This window comes from Ursus maritimus, unplaced genomic scaffold (assembly GCF_017311325.1).
Source record: "Ursus maritimus isolate PB19 unplaced genomic scaffold, ASM1731132v1 scaffold_8, whole genome shotgun sequence".
In the NCBI taxonomy this organism is placed as follows: Eukaryota; Metazoa; Chordata; class Mammalia; order Carnivora; family Ursidae; genus Ursus; species Ursus maritimus.
In genome coordinates this window covers 46,504,302-46,525,725 of record NW_024426996.1, presented here as the reverse complement: position 1 = coordinate 46,525,725, position 21,424 = coordinate 46,504,302, and the positions used below count along the sequence as shown (strand labels likewise).

General features: G+C 33.5%; 1 protein-coding gene across 1 annotated transcript in view; it reads right to left on the bottom strand.

Annotated features, from left to right (window-relative positions):
• Positions 1–56: 56 nt before the first annotated feature.
• GNPDA2 (glucosamine-6-phosphate deaminase 2) overlaps positions 57–21,424 on the bottom strand; it is a 23,918-nt gene continuing 2,550 nt past the window's right edge. The window contains exons 2-7 of the mRNA XM_008701436.2: positions 20,351–20,512; positions 16,234–16,335; positions 14,976–15,158; positions 9,465–9,649; positions 5,543–5,717; positions 57–394 (exon numbers count right to left, since the gene is read on the bottom strand). Coding sequence (XP_008699658.1) covers positions 333–394; positions 5,543–5,717; positions 9,465–9,649; positions 14,976–15,158; positions 16,234–16,335; positions 20,351–20,474 — 831 coding nt within the window. The 5' untranslated portion in view covers positions 20,475–20,512 and the 3' untranslated portion in view covers positions 57–332. The remainder of the gene's footprint in view (positions 395–5,542; positions 5,718–9,464; positions 9,650–14,975; positions 15,159–16,233; positions 16,336–20,350; positions 20,513–21,424) is intronic.

The window sequence follows — 21,424 nt, the reverse complement described above, 5'->3', positions numbered from 1 at the left end:
ATATTTGATGTATAGATTTAAATGTATAGACATTTAAAATGACTTGAAATTTTTTAAACAGACATTTCATTTCTGTGGTGTTTTACAGGGTGGCTGTGTGGCTTCTGTACTTTTATAATAAACAGCTATTTGTGAGAGCCAACTACTTCTCCTAAACCTTAGTATAAAATGGACACATTCTAAATATGGAATGTTTAACATATAGATACTGGACTTCAAAAATGACAGTCTTCAAAAAATCCCCATGTTTTATCATATTGCATAGCTGAAAATTCGTCTACTACTTATAAAAGTGTTCTGTTCATTCAAGCAGAATTTTGCTCCAATCTCCTTCAATTTCCTTCTTTCATACTGTATAGTGGATCCACAAGTTTATTGTGCACATGCATTAAACCTTAAAGAAAAAAAGCACAATTCTAGTTTTATTTTTAATTTTGAATTATATCTCATTCACCTTAGAAAATAGAAGCTTTATAAGATACAATAAGTATACTGGTTCCCATCTGATACAAAATAGTTAAGTTTTATTGAAAAATGCAAATAGAAATGTTTCATAATGTTTAGTTAACTACCTAGCAAGTAGCAATTTGCAGTTATTTATGAAGCTGTAGATACAGAATGAGTACAAATTCTTGGGAGTAGAAGCAGCTCTTGCCTTCAGAGCTTCAGAATGGCAAAATAACAAATTTGAATCCTGACTTGGTTAATACATTTTAATTACATCCTATATGTCTGTTGAGTTTGATCCTCTGGCATTTCTCTACCAGACTCTAGCCCAGGGACTCAGAACCATTGTTAAAGTAGGATAGCTTTAGTTCTCCAAAGTATTACGCTATCCATTCATCTGGCAAATTATTTTCCACTATTTTGACATGTGTATTTTTACAAGAGGGGTGATAACAAACTATACTGAAGGAGGTTAATAAAAAATCCAAGGTGCCATTAAAAAGTTGAAGACTCCACATTTAAACATAACCAAAGAGTTAAACTTAGAATGCAACAAAAGTAGAGCAGTCAATACTGAATCATTTCCGACTCCCAAACTGATGACAGCTGGCAGCTGTCCACCTCGCAGAAATCAAGTATAGCCTCAACTCCTAGGATATGATAGAGCTAGAGATGGTTCAAGGAGTCTTTGAATCTCCTGCATTAATATAAATTTGTGTATGCAAGTGTGTGTGCATTTTTTTCTGAGGACAGTCTCTTCACCAGATTTTCATAGTGGTCCATGACCCAAAAGAGATTAAGAGTCATAACATTTGAACCCTGATTTTCCTTTTTGTTCTTAACCTCAGCATTCCCTTTTGCTTTTAAAGTATAATCTAGCCCAGGGTCTCCTGGCTGGTTCAGTCAAAGAGCGTGCGACTCTTGATTTTGGGTTTGTAAATTCAAGCCCCATGTTGGGTGTAGAGATTACTAAAAAATATAAAAATAAAAAAATACAATCTAGCCCCATTTTATACCAGTATACTTTAACTGTTCTCTAGTCTATTAACAAGAACTTGTTCTGCTCCTGTGTTAGCTCTTCCTTAAATTCTGTGCTGTGCTTATGCTATCTCCTCTCAATCTGAGTGCTACTATCCATTTTCTAGGGCCTTCCATTCTATCAACTCAAAAAGTTTTCTTCAGCTACTATTGAACTCTTTATTTAATATCCTTTGGGCTTCATAGGGTGATTTACATAATTTAGTGCTTAGACTGTGGTGGTCTCATAGTCCAGTGTTCTCCCATCCACCTGTCCAACTACCTACAATTTATCAAATGCCTCCATTGTACCAGGCACACTCCCAGATGCTGAAATAATGCAGTGAATAAAACTTAAGTCCCTACCTTTGCAAAGCTTTTAACAAAATATATTACATTTTATTTTCTCAAATCACTTAATGAGCCAACTTTTTATGATGCTGAATCAAATACTTTCAGGAAGAAATACTTCTTACACCACCATGTGAGACTATGTACTTGAAGGCACTTGGGCCTGTTTTCTTGGCTGATGACACTAACTGGAAAATATAATTTATATTTACCAAAAACATAAAGGGTAATTTTTATAATGCAGAAGAAATACTTGCTAATGAAAACGATTTACCAGATGATATCTCTAAACCAATCCTATTTAAAACAGGATTTAACCGAAAAGTTTAATCCATGTCAACAACCAGAATGTAAAGAGCAATAAAATGGGGACTGGAGAAACCCAGGAGAGGGAACAACAAAGACAACAGTAACCTTAGCCACTCAGTTTAGAAGATGTAACCTCTTATGGAGAAGCAGCTGTAATTAAGAGGATCATTCTACTTGATACATTCATCTATCATTTACTTACAGCTTTGATCATGGAAATACATTAGAGCTTGAAAACACAAAACATCAGAATAAACATTAAAAATTCAATTCTATAAAGTTTAACTATACATTGTCTGTAACTTTTACACACAGGCTGTTTCCAAACTAGAAATGCATTCTGGATGTTACATAGAGAATTTATTATGACTTAAGGTAAAGCTGACAATTTTTTATACAAGAATTTGATAGAAAAAAATAATTGCTACTTAACAGAAAAAAATTCTGAGTACTAAAAAGTATAGACTTCCTAACATGTTGCCAGAAGTAGTTAAATGTCATAGATTCTAAATGTCAGTTTTATGGTTTGGACTCAATCTGAACCCATTCAATCTCTGTCTCAAACTACTGGAGTGGGGCCTACAAAGGATGGAACAAAAAAAAATGTTCACCATGATGATGAGGTCTTGAAAATAAACTCTCAAGTACGTAAACACAGGCTTTATATAAAATCAAAACCAAAAAATTTAGAATAAAACAAACTGTTTTCCTATGAGTTACTATCTTCCAAAAGGTATATACTGAAATGTCCCATTTGCTAATGATTTTTATTGTTTTAGATGCAATTAACCTAGATTTTCTTCAGGACCTAAATAGAGCCCTTTTATGCACTTTTTAGTGATGGCAGAAGAAACCGTAGTAATGTGACTGGAATCTGAAGAATTACAGAAGGTAACTACAGGATTCATATCCTCCAGTACATCTTGAAGTGATAAAATACCTCAGTGAAAATACGGCAAATAGATAAAACTACACTTATAATATGTATATTTATGAATATTGATTTATTTTACCCTGTATTAAAATACCTTACTGTAAAATGAGGTCTGCACATAGCCCAGAATAATATCTCAATTCCATTTTTCTCCATATTGACGGGAGGCACTCTGAGGCTGATACCCTGAACCTCTCCAGAAATAAATACAGATCCATAGTAGAATACACAGTATCCTCAAAAGAGCAGTGCAGTGATTCTCTCATGAATAGTCTATACTTCAAAATGTTTCAGAACAGCTTAGAATCTGGATAGATGAATTGAAAGAACAAAATACATGTATTCACCTCCTCCCTTCTGTTTTAAATTATCTTTAACCTATGTCTATACCTTTTTGGAAGCAATTACTATAGTATGAAAGCAACCCAAACAAACAAATATGATTTAGATAGCCAGAGTTTATTCCTTTCTATGAGGCAGTACAAACAGTGGACAAAAGCCCAGAAGCCAGATAAACCCAGTTTCACTTACCCAGCTCTGCCCACATATGAGCTGTATGACTTTGGGTGACTTAACATATCTATTAAGCCTGTTAACTCATCTGTAAATGGGATTACAAGAATACCCACTTCATTGAATCATGAGAATAAAGTAAATCAAGTATAATCCATTTAGAATAGTGCCTGGTCATAAAAGTATTGGCTATTATTAAGTATCTTAATAAATATTTACTTCACTAAAGTGTAAACATTTTATGATAAAAACGAATTGACAACATCTGATAAGCACAAGGGTTTACCTGAGGATTGCTGGTACCAGAACATAGGAATGTTAAATGAATCTCTGACATTAAAATATGTGGATAATGGGGATTCCATTACTTTTTTCAAGGAATCTAGTATTTATCATGAAATCTGAAAGACTACATGGAAATATATAGGTAAAACTCCATACAAGGGCTCTTATTCAAAACTCATCACAGATCTTTCTCTTTCACCTGTCAACTTATTAAAAAAACTTGACAATATTTCAGTTTCATATTTTTGTGGCTTGGTAAAATAATTTTTGATAAAAATATAAATGGAAATAATCTAATAAGCATTTAACAGTAAGAATAGGTTTAAGTAAATTATGATACATCTACTTATATAGCCATTAAAAATGCTTTTGAAGAATATTTAGTGATAGGAAAATGCTCACAAAACCTAAGTGCAAAAACTATATAAACATGATCAAAATTGTGATTGTTCACTGTTCATCAAACTTCATTGGTGTATCATCTTCAGGATCTCTGCCACATTCACACATTTACATGAACTATGAGTTAAAGATTTCCTTTAAATTGACTTACAGTTTATATACTATATTTCATGAATGAGATGCTGGAGACTGTAAGACATTATTTTATATACCATTAAGAAAAAATGCTACTAGGTAACTGATATTGACACCAATTTTAAACACATCCCAATTTCGACAAGATAGATATGAAAAAAGATGTGTCTCAGAGGAAATAAAATATGGTAACTTCTTTAACTCTGTCAAAACAATGATATTCATGGAATACAGGTTTGATTGATTCAGTGTATTTTTTCTAATACATGTTAAATAAACACCTAGTAACTAGAGTAAAAAGATTAAAAATACATATTCATGTAATATCAACAGTATACATACTACTCTGTGAAATACTAACCTATATATATATATGTATGACCAGTTACATAATATTTTCATATCAGCTATATAAAATACAAGTACTTTATAAAGAGCACCTATTTTACAGCTTGTTTATTATGTGTGTGTATCTATATGGGGAATTCATCTTAAGCAGGGAATGGTTTCTAAACAGTATAGTCAAATTTTCCTTGAACATCTCTTAAATCACCCACTACATCAAGCACGTGTGGTTTCATATATACAACCTGCTACGGTAAGGTTTAAGAATTACTGAACTAGACTGCAGGAAGAGTCAAAAGGACAAGCTACATGCAGAATCTGGGCAGTCAAACCCTTGCTTACTTGAGAGTTTATTCCATACTGCTCTGACACTGAACCATTATATCTGATATATGGGAATAATTTGAAATTGTGAAGATTAAATGAGATAGTGGGCAACCCAACTTATCTGCTGATTAGATTCTAAACCATAGCTTGGCAAGGAAGGTGGGACAAGGAAACAAAAGAAAATCAGAACATATATATATATTTCCTTTTGGGTTATTTAATCTTGTATATACAATATGAAAGTAAAATATATTTTATTAAATTTTGGATTTCAAGAAAAAAATAGGAAACTATTCTGAAAGCTACTATTACTTGAGATGAGAGTTTTCTATTCCTTAAAAAAGAACTGGCTACTGTGTTGGCAAAATGCCAGTTTCAACAGGCACAGTGCAGATGTAACTCCACAGTCTATTAAGTTTTAATTGTCATCTACAATGGGACATTCTCACAGTCTGCTTCTGAAATTTCAATGCTCACCTTTAAAGTATTTCACAGTTTTAACTCTTAATTCTAAAGTAGCATCTTCATCACACACAAAAATAGTTCGGGGATGCTGCTGGAAAGCAGAAACAGTCCACATGTGATTTACTCCTTCTTCTATTGCTTTGTAGAGAGCAAATGCCTTGTGTGCACCTGTTATGAGGATCATTACCTGAAAAGTCATGACCATTACATGTTAATTCTTAAAACATGGTTCAAATGACTAAAAAACTCTATTTTTCTAACAGAAAGATGTTAGCACCAATATTCTTCTGAAGGTAGAATAAAAATAGCTACATATTTCTTCACAGTTTGAGTTTTTATTTTTATTTTTCAAGGTAAAAGCAAGCATAAAGTGTAACTCTTCCGGTTTAAGAAAGTAAAATAGTGGGGCGCCTGGGTGGCTAAGTCATTAAGCGTCTGCTTTTGGCTCAGGGCATGATCCCAGGGTTCTGGGATCGAGCCCTGCATTGGGCTCCCTGCTCCGCCGGGAGCCTGCTTCTCCCCCCCCCCACTCCCCCTGCTTGTGTTCCCTCTCTCGCTGGCTGTCTCTCTCTGTCAAATAAATAAATAAATAATCTTTAAAAAAAAAAAAAGTAAAACAGTTTCTTTTTATGAAGTATTATTGAATATACCATAATGCAAGTACTTATTAATACATTAGATACTGATGTGCAGAAATGAGCTGGGAAAATGAAGAAGAAAGAAAGAAAAGGGCTGTTTTGCAAAAGCAGAATTGCAGGTCAACCAAGAACTTATATAACCAGGAATGATATACCAAATTGCTCTAATCCAATCATTACAGTAGATATTACTTTGAAAGTTAGAGAAAGAAGCCTAAAGACTATTTCACTGAACAGATGTTACCAGAGTTGTCTTGAAACAAAAACTAGATTTAAAGGAGGATTAGGGATCTACTTAAATGTAAGACCTGCCCATTAAGCACACAAGACTAAGAATACCCTTATGAATTATAGAAAATCCAAGCTCTTGGTTCCAAATTCCTAAAAGTCTATAATTCAAAGAACATGTGCAAATGTAAGTGTATATATGTCAGAATGAACTAATAATCCTTGAAAAAATTGATATACAGACTTAATAGGCAGTGGTGATGGAGGGCAAGATCCTTATTTACCTCTAAATTATTTGTTAAAAGTTGGTGACTGATTAGTTGTAGAGAAGAAACTGAGAATGACATACTTCAAGCTCAGATAATTTTCATGTGAGTGCTGCTATTCACCAAGGGAGGCAATATCCAGAAGAAAGGCAAATTTGGTGGAAAGATAAATTTTAGACAGCTTAAGTATAGGTAGTCTAAATATCTAGATGTCAGCTGGAAGTTGGAAATACAAAACGTGCAGCTTCAGAAAGAGTACAAGACAAAGATACGTATTATTCTCACTGTATTGAGAGTACTTTATCTTTTTGGAATAGTGATAACACTACTGAAAGAGTGTTCCAAACAGTGACTGCTATTGACATATTTGAAAAAAAAAAAAAAAAAAAAAGGTCATGCCCCAAAGCATGCAGAGTGAATATGCAGTTCCAGAATGAAATCCTAGGGAACAAGATTATTCAAAAGGCAGATGAAGAAGAAAAGCCTGGGAAGCAGACTAGGAAGGAATGCTCAGAAAGTAAGAAAAGTAATGGCAGAGTTTTAGGATGGGAGGGATGGTCAACAGTAGCAGATGATGAAAAGAGACCCAGTAGGATAAAACCTGCAGAGAAGATGCCAGTGCTAGCAATAGAGAAGTCGTTACTGACCTTGTGACTTTTAGTAAAGTAGCAAAATCAAAAGCAGATTTTTAAATTTTATTTTTTTTCCTATGTCACCTTAAGAATAAATATCCAAAGTATTATTATATATAACAATTATAAAGATGTTGCAATAGTGGAAAACAATTTGTTTTCTCTTTTGAAATTACCTTTAAATATATGACCTTATCTTTAAATATATCTTAGTAAAAACAAATTTCAACTCTTTGCAGGTAAATTTAAATTTTGGCGAAGAGCCAAAAGTCAACAAAAATCAGATTTGGTGGCTCAAGTAGACGACCAAGCTGTGGATAGAATTTTTTTCCAACATGAATTATGAACGCAATTCATTCACACGATTCCCGTTATTAAATACCTATTATGTGACAGGTAGTGTAAGGTGCTAGATATACACGACATAGAAACTCACAGAGATTGTAAATTAGTGAGAAAAAAGATATTAAACCAGTAAACATACAAGAACAATCAGAAATTGTGAGAAGTGATACAAAGGAAAAGAACAGAGTGGTCAAGAGAAAAGAGAAGAAAGTAACTTTGACGATGAGGATTATGGTCAAGAAAGGGAGTTTTGAAAGTTGAAAACTGAAAGGTGCCATTTTCTAAGCAAGGTCTGGAAAAGTAGAGCATTTCACACATACCATCAGTGTGAGGGCCTCAAGCCAAAGAAAGAGTGATAAAGGAGTGACCGGTGTGGTTCCTTACCTAGTTGACAATTCCCAAGTCTTAAGGAAACCTATAATAACTTCCAGCGTGTCACTTCCAAGGTGTGTACAGAAGGTCCTCATTAACAGAGATGTCAAATTGTGAAGCTGCTTCCTGATGACTAACCACTTAAAATTTAGTTTACCATTCATATGTACTTTCCATCTAACAATAGCATCTTCCCCACACATTGATTCCAAATTTTATTAAGTGTATTTGATCTTAATGAAACTAAAATTATAGAACAGCTCACATCACAGTTAAATTCGCTGGCAAATGAAAATCTGTACACACTAAGCTCCTTACAATTGAAGAAAATCATTAAGTATAATGACATGATATTGTTTCAAAAAAAGGATATAAAAATCAAAGCACTAAGGCCCCCGGGACTTCTTTATTTAAAGAAGTCCTAGAATAGTTTTGCCATAATAATTTTCTTTATAATCATGCTGGGAGTGAATACCATGAGGTGAGTGGCATAAAATTTTGTTGGAAAACTGACCAAAAGAAAAAAAAAATCAGTATCTTAATAACTCTCTGTTCATTCTAAGAATTAGCTTGTTACATTACAACTTAAATCTTGTTAAATGTAAGTCTATTTGCATAACTTTCAGTTTCATATTTTAGAAATACAACTGCTCTAAAATCTTTTTCAACTTTTTTACTAAGGAATTTCAATTCTTGAAAGGTCTTTCTTCACATACTGATAGATTTTTAGATGACAAACTACATTCTGAATGACAGTTCTATTCGTATGTTCAAGTCTAGAAATATTTACATTAAGATCTGATATTTATTCATCTTAATTTGTCTGTATGCTTTTCCTCTGAACCTGTCCCATCTTGTTATCAGGAAGGAATGGAGTTTCCATATAATTGAACCACTTATAATCATGAGCTGACTATAATTTGTTCTGTTATTCTCAGGGAAGGAAATGAAAGCCCAATTAAAAATCTAAAAATTAGGCAGGTTCTATTGTTCAGAGTAGTTGCCTTCTTAAGCATAATACCAAATTTAGAACACCTTAGATGGGTTCTTTTTCTGCTGGAAACTAACTGGCTATCCTCCCACAGTCAAGAAGTACTTTATACTAAGTTATCCTGAGCCTCCAAAAATTGTTTAGTGTTAACCAGCATTGCATCTTCGTTATAACAGACAATTCACTTAAAAACAGACCATTTGATCAGTATGAGTTTAGGAACTCAAACTGTGAAGCAGGAACAGGCCAATATAGCAGTATTCCAGAAGGGGTGGTGCCTAATTCTTAGTTTACATAAGCTCCAAAAGACTTAACTTAGTTGGATTCAAAACATGCAATGAGACTAACAGAAGTCATTGAAAGCTAGATAACAATTTACATAGTTAACAGGATGTAACCAAAATTATTTGATGCCATAATTCCTCCAAAATCTTCAGACATCAAAGAATATTGAATTCTTACTTCTCTTGCATCCATCACTGTCCCCACACCAACTGTTAGAGCCATAGTTGGCACCTTCGATAAATCTCCATCAAAATATTTAGCATTTGCCAAAATGGTGTCCATTGCTAGAGTCTTTAATCTTGTCCTTGATACTAAACTGGATCCTGGTTCATTGAAAGCGATATGACCATCTGGACCAATTCCTTTTAAAAGAAGTATACACACACATAGATGCAGAGAGTAAATAAGATTTCTCAAAGTTCAACTTGTTTTTAAGAGCAAATAGTCATAAACACGCTCACCTTATTTTATATGATAGCCAAATTTCTCATGCTGCATTAAAATATTTGTTCCTGTATTTGATTCAAGAAGTATTGCAATGTATTCCATATGCTTAGCACTGAGCTAGCATGATTGTAATAGCAGTAAAATTTAGCACATTGGCTTATATTAAAACACAACACTTCACAGTTTATAAAGTATTTTCACATCTTAAGAACACATATAGTCAACAATCTTGTGAGATAATCTTATTAGGAATATCTATTTTCCTCATCTCCTCAAGCTTTTTTGAGCTCAGAAGGAAACTCTGACATGCACGGATAATACATGACTACTCAAGGTAACAATTTAGTAAATACTGACATAAAACTCAAATCTAAATCTTCTGATGCCTATCCCAGTGGTCTTTATGATCAACACTTTTAACTTGCCTGGTTCTAGTCTAGATGGTGCGATTAACCACTGAACATCCCTGTAGGATAGTTTCCTCACTTACAAAAATGTCTAGATTGGACAATATAGGGCAGTAGTTTTCCTCAGACATTTTGACTACAGTCTACTACAAGAAATATATTTGACACTGCAATCTAGCACACATATACACACATACAAATATAATTAAAAACAAGAACTGCATGAAATAATACTTACCCCTGCTAGAAGCCATTCTATTTCATTAGCAAAACACAAAAGGGAAATGCAGAATGTGAATGACTATATTGATTTCATGACCTAATAATGGGTGACGACCAAAACTTGAAAACACTGCTTTAAAAAGACCTACCGCCAGCTCTAATATTCTAGGACTGCCCATCTCTATTTTAGATAAAAATACATTCCTTATTTGAATGAAACTGAAAGTAAATCTTTTTGTAAAATGAAGACTCTTTCTAAGGCATGAATAAATCATGTTCTACATATGTGTACCCTACCAGCTAGTCAGAGTTCTGACAACCTCAATGAAAAAAAAAACCCACAAGTTCTGAGTTAAAATACCTGTTACATTTATACTCTGCATTTTACTTTAATGATAGATGTATTTTACTGACTCTTAGCCTATAATCCAAACCTATTTCTCCCAGATTATAATAAAATAAAATATGACAAAGAAGAACCTGTTTTGATGGAACAAAGAAGAAATGAAAATCTTAGGGAGCAGATATAAGCTACCAAAGCACCACATTCTAGGAATTTTAATGTGGTGACATAAAACCTGACCTACATGTGGTTAATATGTATGGATTTTTCCATTAGTGTATATATATCTGCCTATAAATAAAAGTTTTAAATTATAGATATGCATTTCTCTCTAGATTTGTAAAACTATAATTTCTCCTCTTAAGTATATATCTGTGCAAATATTTGTATTTCTCTGTGTATGTATAAACAGGAAAGGCTAGCACCAGGAAAATAAAAGTTTCAGAAAAAATAGGAAGTCCTCAAGGATCAACATTAGTGTTCTAGCTTGTATTGTGAGTCATACAAAAGTGTACAGTAAGGCTGAAATTATCAGCAGTGGTTCATGACAGAGAAAGGTCAATATATTCCCTTACTGACCATAAGTACCTCTTAGAAATTGAGTTTCCTCATATAAATATGTCCTAAAAGCGTTCAGAATGTTTCATAAAGCTTTACAAAACTTTAAAGAAAATAATCATGAAATCTAAAAACCATGGCACATTCTCAGTCTTTAAGTCTAAACTAATATATTTACACCTTTATGAAACATCTATAAAACCTCAGACTGGATTATAGGCCTTCCCTGTGTTCCTACAGTTCTGTGGGGGTAGAATGTAAATCTCATTGGAGTAAGGACTTTCTCTTAATTATATACCCTTACCTCTTAGAACAATACATGACACATAGAAGACCCTCAATACATGACACATAGAAGACCCTCAATACATAATGGCCGAATAAATGAGTAGATGCTTGCTATTCTTTGGTATGCTCGGTATAGTTTCTCTCTCCTTCTTCTACCTCACCCTGCTCCCCTCACAATGGAGGGGACCTTTATCTACTTTGTCTCTCTCTGAGTCAGGATGATTATGGCCTAGTGATCAATACTTGTCCCAAGCTGAAACAGTCAGAATCTGTCTCAGGAAATTCTGAAAATTGAGCAGGGGTGCAGAAAAGAAGGCAGGCATTTACAGCCGAGGTATCTGACGACAGCGCTGCAGGAGAGTATCCATAAATTTCTGCTTTGGAGATTTGAGGCTCCTTGGTTCTTGTTCTTCCACAGACTTGGCTGTCTCAACTCTTCTAACAATTCTGTGAGTCAGCCCAGAATCATTCCAGTTTTAATTAACTCACTTTTGGTCCCAAAGTAGATTACAGTTACTTGCAAATGAAAGATTCTAATAATGTAGCCAAAGGAGAGGGTTCAAGTTTTCCCCACTTATTTTTATTTTTTAAAAACAGTACCTTAAGATGATTTTAAAGTTAGTAATATCTCTATAGAGTTTATCTATAAAATTTCATATCTGTGTATTTTATTGCTGGGGGTGGGTCAGGGATTGCATGATACACTTTACTCTCTCTTTTAACAATTCTGTCATCACAGGGAGAATGAGAACTTTTGGCAGAATATATTTCCTTTTTCTTTTCTACTGAAGAAAGGGAATTCCTGTTCTATTTCCCAGGAGTAAGACACGATGGATTCATAGTCTTGAGCTATTCTCATTCTACTATTTCCAGTTTAGAGGGGAAGAATAGGAAACCCCACTTTGGCCTCAAGCCCAACCTGAAATCTCTAATCCAACTTTACCTTTAATAAGGCTGATATTTTGATCCCATTTGGCTCAGTTCTTAGTGTTTTTATTAACCAACAAACCCTGGAACAAAAGAAGGGTAAGTGATAAGACCCAAATACCCAAATACCAAGCCTCATCTTGAAAATCCAATAACAAACCTAGATTAACAAAGGCAAAGAATCAAATAAGATTCTTTCATGAGTACACATCCAATAAGAGGGTGCCCCAAATAGGAGAAAGTTCAAAGAAAATGCAATAAGCTAACCCTTCTCCCCCTATACACAGAGTAATTACATCCTTTGGATGGTAAATATAAAATGGTAGGCCCTGGATCATGACACGACTACAGTAAAGATGTTAATGGAAGAGGCGAGGAAATCTTATTTATTGACTGACTGATTAAGTGACTGATTGGTCAGGAGGGAATGTCTACAGGAAGCTCAAGACAAAAATTGGTTAGAAAACAAAGCAAAGTTCTTTCTAGTAGTAAGAGTCAGTGATACGCATACATAATTATAATTTACACTCCATCTGTTTCAAAGGGAAAACTAAGGTGACCTATAGTGAGGAAATACACCAAAAAGCTTAAGCAAAAAAGAGAAGTGACTTAAACGTATAGGAAAAGAAGAAAGTTCTACGAGAAATCTCTGATAAGGGATATTCGGGCTTAAACACTACATTAAGCGGTAAATAATTTCTGGAAAACAGACAAAGGGCTAAAATGGAGTTTAGGAATTCTTAGGTCCCCCCACCCCCACCCCAAGTAAATTCTATTTTCTGGCATGGAATCCCCAAGGGATTTGTCACATGGCTCCTTATGTAAGGCAAATAAATTAACAGGAAAAAAAAAAGATACTCAAATGAATGTAAATGGGTGAAAATATTTCTCAATATAATTAAAATACAGATACATTAGGTATAATTACATTACAGTAATTAGGTATACATTATAGTAATTCTACCTGATTTTGATATGGAGTTTAGAAACTCTAAAGAATGCATGGGTAGTACACTCCTTAAACGTTCCCAAATGTGGATTGCCACAGCCTTGATACTGGCAAGTACAAATAGTAATTATCTCAAAATTGAGCCATATGGACAAAACTGGAATACAAATGTTTTCCAGGAATACTGAGGTAATATTAGCAAATTTTATTTAAAACATAGATAACTTTCTATTTTGAAAAGCAAAATAGTCTAGCTTGGATTCTTGCTCAGATAAAAACCATCCCACCTACAAAAGAAAGTAAATATTGGCTCTGTTAGGTAGAGAAAAAAATTTCTTCCAAGAGAAAAATCTCAATCTTACTGGATACCCTTAGACGTAATTTAGTAAAAAAGCAGGAAATTCAATGAACTAAGGAACAATTATTTCATTATCTACAGTTTAGAAAGAGAAGACTGAAGTAACACTTAATCAAATACCAATGACACACCAACCACTATGCAAGCATTTTACATGTTATAACATGGTTAATTCTCACAAGTTTTGGAATGGTTAATCCCGTTTTACAAATAACTTAATTATACTGAACTTCAATAAACTTCCCAAGGTCAGAAGTGACCAGAACGGAATGCAAATCATGTCTGACTGTAATACCCAATTTTTCCCAAGGGCAACCAACTACCACAACCATACTTGGCCACCTCAACCATCAATCAGCCTCAATACAGCTCTACTGAAGATCTAATTCATGTATTTTTAAGCAGTCTTTTAATAAATTAAATATAAGACATATCCGGAGAAATTAATTTAGAGCTTTAGTACGTTTAGTTGAATACTAAAAACTTTGGCAAAAAGCAATTTTGGTTTCAGTTTAGTTGATGTTATGCTATTCTTATGGTAATTAATTAGCTGTCTCAGGCTTCATAATGACGATAGAAAACCACGTTGTCATTACAAAGAAAGAAACTTCCTATTTTCAACAGTACATTATGAACACATGCATGCATGTAGATATATATAAATTTCAAATGGAATTTAGCCAATTAAGCATTTATTCATGTGGAATTTATGAAGACAGTTATACAGCTTAGTTCACATTAGCTAAAGGGTGATGATAAAGTCTTACATCATTCTTAACTGATTTTTTTTTAAGTGAAGCAATTTAAGTGATCAGTACAGAAATGCTAAAATCCACCTGTTTCACATGCAAACTTTTAGAGATTTAACCCTGTAATTTGGCAAGAAAGCTGGGTTGGAATTTTAAAGAAATCATAAAAGATAAGAATTACAATTTAGGAAAAGAAACATCACTCATTCTGTAAGATGTGGTAAACTGTTAATTATAAAAGAGATAATATAAAAGTTTAGCAGGTATTGGAACTTATTTCTCAAGACATAATTTAAACAATTCTAACTTGCAACCTTAATATTATTTTTGATGAAAATAAAATAAAATAAAAATCAGTAGCTGAATAGGTATTATAGACAGTTACAGGTGTTCCAGACATTATACAAAGGTTAAGATTAACGACAAAATGTTTTACATACCTCCAACAAAAAGGTCAATCCCTCCAGCTTCTTTTATTTTCTTTTCAAAAGCATCACATTCTGCTTGCAAATCTGCAGCATTCCCATCAAGGATATGAGCATTCTTAGGATCTATATCAATATGCTTAAAAAAGTTATTCCACATATAAGAATGGTAGCTTTCAGGATGATTTCTGGGAAGTCCTAAATAAAAAGTTAACAAATAAAAATGTAAGTATTTCCAGGAATAAATCCAAAGTTCACTTTTCTGATTAAGCCATAAATGCTATTTAAAACATATAACCTTTCTATTCCATATCCAATGGATAGCCAAATTAAATCCAATTTAAAGGCATTTTTATGTGGAAAACATGCTCATTATATGCGATGTTATTTTAATCACCTTACATGTACTTACTCAAATATTTTATATAGCATCTATGGAATTACCTTTATCATTCTCATCCTACAGATACACAACAGAAAAGCACAGAAATATTAAGTAATTTTCCCAAGGTCACACAGCTCATAGAAAGACTGGAATTTAAACACAGAAGTCTAGTTCACATGCATTTAATCACTGTACTCCACTTCTCAAACACATAAACTTTTACCAGTGGAACTGATCCATGTGTTAATTTCAACATAAATTAATTAGCCATACATCTGAAATGTTGGTCTATGTTTCTCATCAATTTTTCCTATATGCATGCAAAGTATACTGAATCATAACAATTCTTTGGCTATCACTTAGGCTGCCATTAAAAATGTATTCCTATGTTCCAAGTTTAAAACAAGAGTTTATTTGCATCACAGATCTTCCCTGTTAAGCAAGTTAACAATCAATATATCATAAAAGCTTTATAGCCACAAATATAAATACACTTATATTTGAAAAATCTTTACTAATTACTTTTACATATGTGGTACTCAATTTATCCCCACAACAACACTGGTTTTAAGTTTGCCTTAAGGGAAGGAAAAAACAAAATGAGAACTGTGAGGGACTGGCTCAAAGTTGCATGACTGGTAAGTGGCAGAGCCCAAGAATGAATACAGATCTTCTGATTTCTAGTACCATATTCCTCCACGATATCGTGCTGCCATCACAAAAATATGTTTTTTAAATAAAAACTCCCAACCTCATCACAAGGCAGTACATTATCTTCTAGAAATAATCATATTACATTCAAAACATAAATTCAGATAATATATTATTAAACTATATTCATTTTATTTAAAATATATCTAAATAATATATTCAAATAATATAGCTTACCTACATATTCATCCATGTTAAAGGTCTTCACATATTTAAAAGAAAGGTCTCCATTCTTGTGATATTCTATTAGTTTTTTATAACATCCTAAAGGTGTACTCCCTAAAACAGATAGAGATTCCATTTTCTAACATAATGTGAAAAATCTATTTTTTAAAAAAAGTTTGTATTTACTTATTCTCTTAATGATATTCTCTATTTGTAATTTACTAGGGAAACAATGGTTAATTTAAATATTAAATAACAAATTTTTTTGAATTATACATACATTTGCAAGGTACCTTGAAATCTTAGTAAATTAGAATTTGCTGAATAAAACTGGAAATCTGTCAATAGAAATTATAGTTTGGAAAATTATGCTAGAATTGTTCAGTATTTGGAATTAATGTTGAATATTCCAAGATTAGAAACTTCTAGAAAGCACATCTGAATTAAAAGAAAAACAACTCACCTTTTGAGAAAAAGCTTTTTTAGGGAAGGATTTATATCATATAAATGAAATATAAAAAGGTCAAGTTGACCATTTAATGAAATCAAAAGGGAAACCAGAGCTAAATTTAAATACTGCCTCTGCTTTCAAAATAGACGCAGAAATTGGCAAGGACTGTTTGAGGAACATTAGCCTTTATGATTTTAACTGGAGGTTCTGTTTCTTATTTTGCGTTATCTTCAGCATGTATCAGCAAAAAATGTATAAAGTAAAACGACCTCTGGGAAATGAGATCTTGGCTTTGGATACTTCATATCAGTTCTTGATTTTATTGTTTTATAAATGTGATTGTTTTACAAGTTTTATAAAATAAAATCAGTTTGACAGTGCTTCTTGACATGACACAATAAAGATAAATAAATTTAGCCACTTGAAGATGACCTGTTTTTAAATTTGCTGTATTTTTTCATTTTAACTACAAACTGGAAAGTTAGATTGACTGCATTCTTAACAAGTGATCTGGCCCTCCCAATCCTGGCTGGAGTATTGATTAATTCCTAATATATCCACCATCACAAAACAAAACATCTGCACACAAAATTTCTACTCAAGTGCCAGACAGAGGAAGTACGACAGAACTAAACAGTCTTTGGCAAAAAACAAAACAAAACAAAACAAAACAAAAGAAATTCTATAGTAGTAAAAAGACTGCCTTTCATTTGAGATGAAAGAATAATGTAAGTGGCTATAAATAATAAATAGAGGTTCAGAGAACGGAAGACTAAAAGATTTTCTAAAAGCTAAAGCAAACATACTGTTTTAAATTGTAATTAATAATTTATACAAATTTTATAATTCCATCTCAAAAAACTATACCCCACTAACATAAAACCTATCTAAAAGACGGATAAATGTGCTTTTCCTTCTTTCTTCCTAGAAGCATAAACAAATCTGTGTTTGTTTCAATGTCAAGAGTATAATTATAGGGCTCCCTTGATTTAAGAATATATGAATAAAAAAAGAAGTCGCAATGGTGAAGACAAAAAAAAAAAAAATCCATTTTCTACTTTTTAATCCATGTGGCTGAAGAAAATAAAATAATGAAAGATATGGTACATGGTGCACTGGTTAAAAAAACTTCATTTTAATATTTGCTTGGCAAAACTCATTTACTAACATAACTACTATCAAGTGCTTACTATGATTCAGATAAAACAAAGATTAAAACTGTTTCTACCTTAAAAAACCTCACAAGATAGGACCAGGCAAATACAAAATAACCAAAACAAAGGAAAATATTATAAATAACCTATAAGAAGTCTGGAGAACTGTTGTAAATCAAAGAAGAAAAGATTATAGTCTTGTTTTTGGAGGAAGGATCCAAGAAAATGACATTTCAACTAAGTCTTGAAGAAGGTGTAGAATTCCAATAGTTAAGAGTTAGACTATAGTTGAAAATAAAAAAAAAGATCAGAGAGGAGACCCAGCAATGACATTTGTATGTTTAACATGTGATAGATGCTATATACTGGTATTTTTACACATCAGCTCACGTAAATCTCACAGCCTTGGGAAACTGGCATTGTCTTTTGCATTTTGAGAATGGAAGAACTGGGTCAAAAAGATTAAGGAATTTGCCAAATATCATATGGTGATGAAGCCAGAGAGATTCAAGAGATTCTGTCTGGTTCCATGGCTCATATAGTTTTCATTATATAACTCACTAGCAACATGAGTGAAAGTAAAGCCAGCAAGGTTAGGTCTATTCTTTGAACTACAAGTAGTCTAATTTTCCTATCATGATTCAGAGTAAGAGAATCAAGAAATAAGTTTGGGAGTCAGGAAGCACGGAGGCCCTTAAATGTGAAGCTTGTTAAGATCATGTCAATAGGGGTGCCTGGGTGGCGCAGTCCTTAAGCGTCTGCCTTCGGCTCAGGGCATGATCCTGGAGTTCTGGGATCGAGCCCCACATCAGGCTCCTCTGCTGGGAGCCTGCTTCTTCCTCTCCCACTCCCCCTGCCTGTGTTCCCTCTCTTGCTGGCTGTCTCTGTCAAATAAATAAATAAATAAAATCTTAAAAAAAAAAAAAAAAAAAAAAAGATCACGTCAGTAAACACTGAAAAGATATTCCCCAGAAACTGTGCTTGGTGGAGGGATAAACACAGCATGCTACAGACAATTACAGAAATGTTCAAACTTCAAAGGCAAGGAGGAGAGAGCATGATTAACACTGTCAATGGTCAATTAAGGAGGAAAGTGGAAAATGTCAAGAAAGGTTTTCCAAGATATGTCATCGGCAGGTTTATTATTAGCAGTTAAACTATCCCAAAATAAGGAAAACTTGTAGATCTAAACACACAAAAGCATGTTTAGGACTGTTTGCATTCATGACTTTGAAGACTTTCTGCCCCCAAGCTAAAATTACTGTTTATTTCTACATCATACTTAAGACAGAGTGATCAAAGCAGCTGGCCTGGTTGCAGCCTAGGTTCACAGTATGCAAACTGACACAGAGGCCATGTCCAACCACTGGGGCTCCTGTATCAAAAATGTAGGTGTTAAGGGTGCCAGTCTGGTATGTACAATTTTTAAAAATCCCTCTCTGCCATTCTCACCAATATCTACTGCCCTGGACCAAAAGACAAAAAGCAAAATAACACACAAACAACTTGAGGAGTTAAACAATACCTTTCATGAAAATTACACAAGTGGAAAAAAGTATGACTGTAGTTTTTATGTAGTTAGCACATGTGGGGGGAGGAGCAGAAAGAACAAAATACTGTTTAAATAAGACACACTTATGAGAACTGTAAATTTATACAGTATTTACAGTATACAAGGGAGTGGCACAAACACTGCCTTATATGAGCCTCAAACAACATTATTGGCTATTATTATCCTTATCTTTCTTAAAGGTAAGGAAACCAAAGATTAGGGAGGTAGAATAAATGCCCTGCAGTCACCAAGAAAGTAGCAGCTCTGATTCCAGGTCCAACAATATCAAATTAAGTGCCATGAGATCAATGACACTACTTAGTTAATTTAAAAAAAAAAAAAAAAAAACCTTAACAGGGAACTAAATACAATAAAACATGCAATTCATATTTATGTTTGCTCTGTCATGAAGACATACCAGTCTTCAATTTTTCAGTCACAATACTTCTATAATAAAAAGAAAATAAACACAAATTATAAAAGGCTAATAAGATAATAACAGTATATGAAACAGGGGAGGTGAAATGAAGAGGCAAGAGTACATACTTCAGATACCTCCAAACAACCATTAGAAAGGCTAATCTAATTAATTATATGAATAGTGAAAGTAACATCCTTAAAAACAAACAAAAGATGACTAGATAAAGGTACAAAAATATTATGACCATCACTTAAGTTTAGGATATTTCCTTTTGCATTTTGGAGTGGCAAGTGATGTACAATTTTAATACAAGAAAAGAGTAATGAAACACAGATGCCAGATATATATAGATATATATATATATACATATATATATATATATATATATATATCTACACACACACACACACACACACACATTTCTGGCTTTATAAACTAATATGTTCAATCAGTGATATGGCAAGAAATAAAGGGGAAACATTTTACTAAAGTAAACTCTTCCATCCCATGATGTTAAGTACCTAAAATGAAAAAAAAAAAAGGTGTATTACCTGTTGGTAAACCCAATGTAAAGTATCTGTCCTGTCCAGGTTTGAACTGGATGATGCGATTACAGATGTATTTGGCTGCCCACTCACTAGCCAAGTCATAGTTATCAAGAATTACAAGCCTCATTATGGTGATGCACAGCTTCCAGGACAAGAAGTTCAAACCTGAGAAAATTCCATTGCAGAGCACTTTTAAGTAATTTACAGACACTCAAACATAGGTGTATTAAAACTGTTGACTGTAAAAAGGACATTACTTAAGAAAGACATACTTATATACGAATACAACCTGTACTTTTAAAATAGTAATAGGCTTTCCCTTTTGAACAGACCTTGGGTTCTAGCAGTAGCCTATGTAATGTGAGTACATACAACAATTTTGTGAGGTAAATATAACACTCACTTTTAGATGAGGAGAAGAACTCACATAATTTGACGGAGGTCACACAGTTACTAAATGCCAAAGTCAGAATTCATATCAAGGCAAACTTAAAAGTTTTTATAAGACACCACACTACACTGTCTTGACAGGGATGTTATATAAAGCAACATAAAACAAAACTAAAGGCAAACAAAGTAGTACTCATTTCTTGAACGCAAGTTAAAGGGAGTAGTGATTACTTAGCAACCTTTGGGTTAATTACTAAAATCTGGAACTCTCCCTATAAATAGTGTAATAACCAAACCTCCCTTTTGTTAAATGTTTTTGTAAAAATGATACCTGCACTTCTCAAAAATTTCTTTCAATACAGGAAGGTATAAGAGGAAGAAAAAAAATCAACCCAAATCAGGAAATAAAAACTAGGGGCGCCTGGGTGGCACAGCGGTTAAGCGTCTGCCTTCGGCTCACGGCGTGATCCCGGCGTTATGGGATCGAGCCCCACATCAGGCTCCTCTGCTATGAGCCTGCTTCTTCCTCTCCCACTCCCCCTGCTTGTGTTCCCTCTCTCGCTGGCTGTCTCTATCTCTGTCAAATAAATTAAAAAAATCTTGGGGCGCCTGGGTGGCACAGCGGTTAAGCGTCTGCCTTCGGCTCAGGGCGTGATCCCGGCGTTGTGGGATCGAGCCCCACATCAG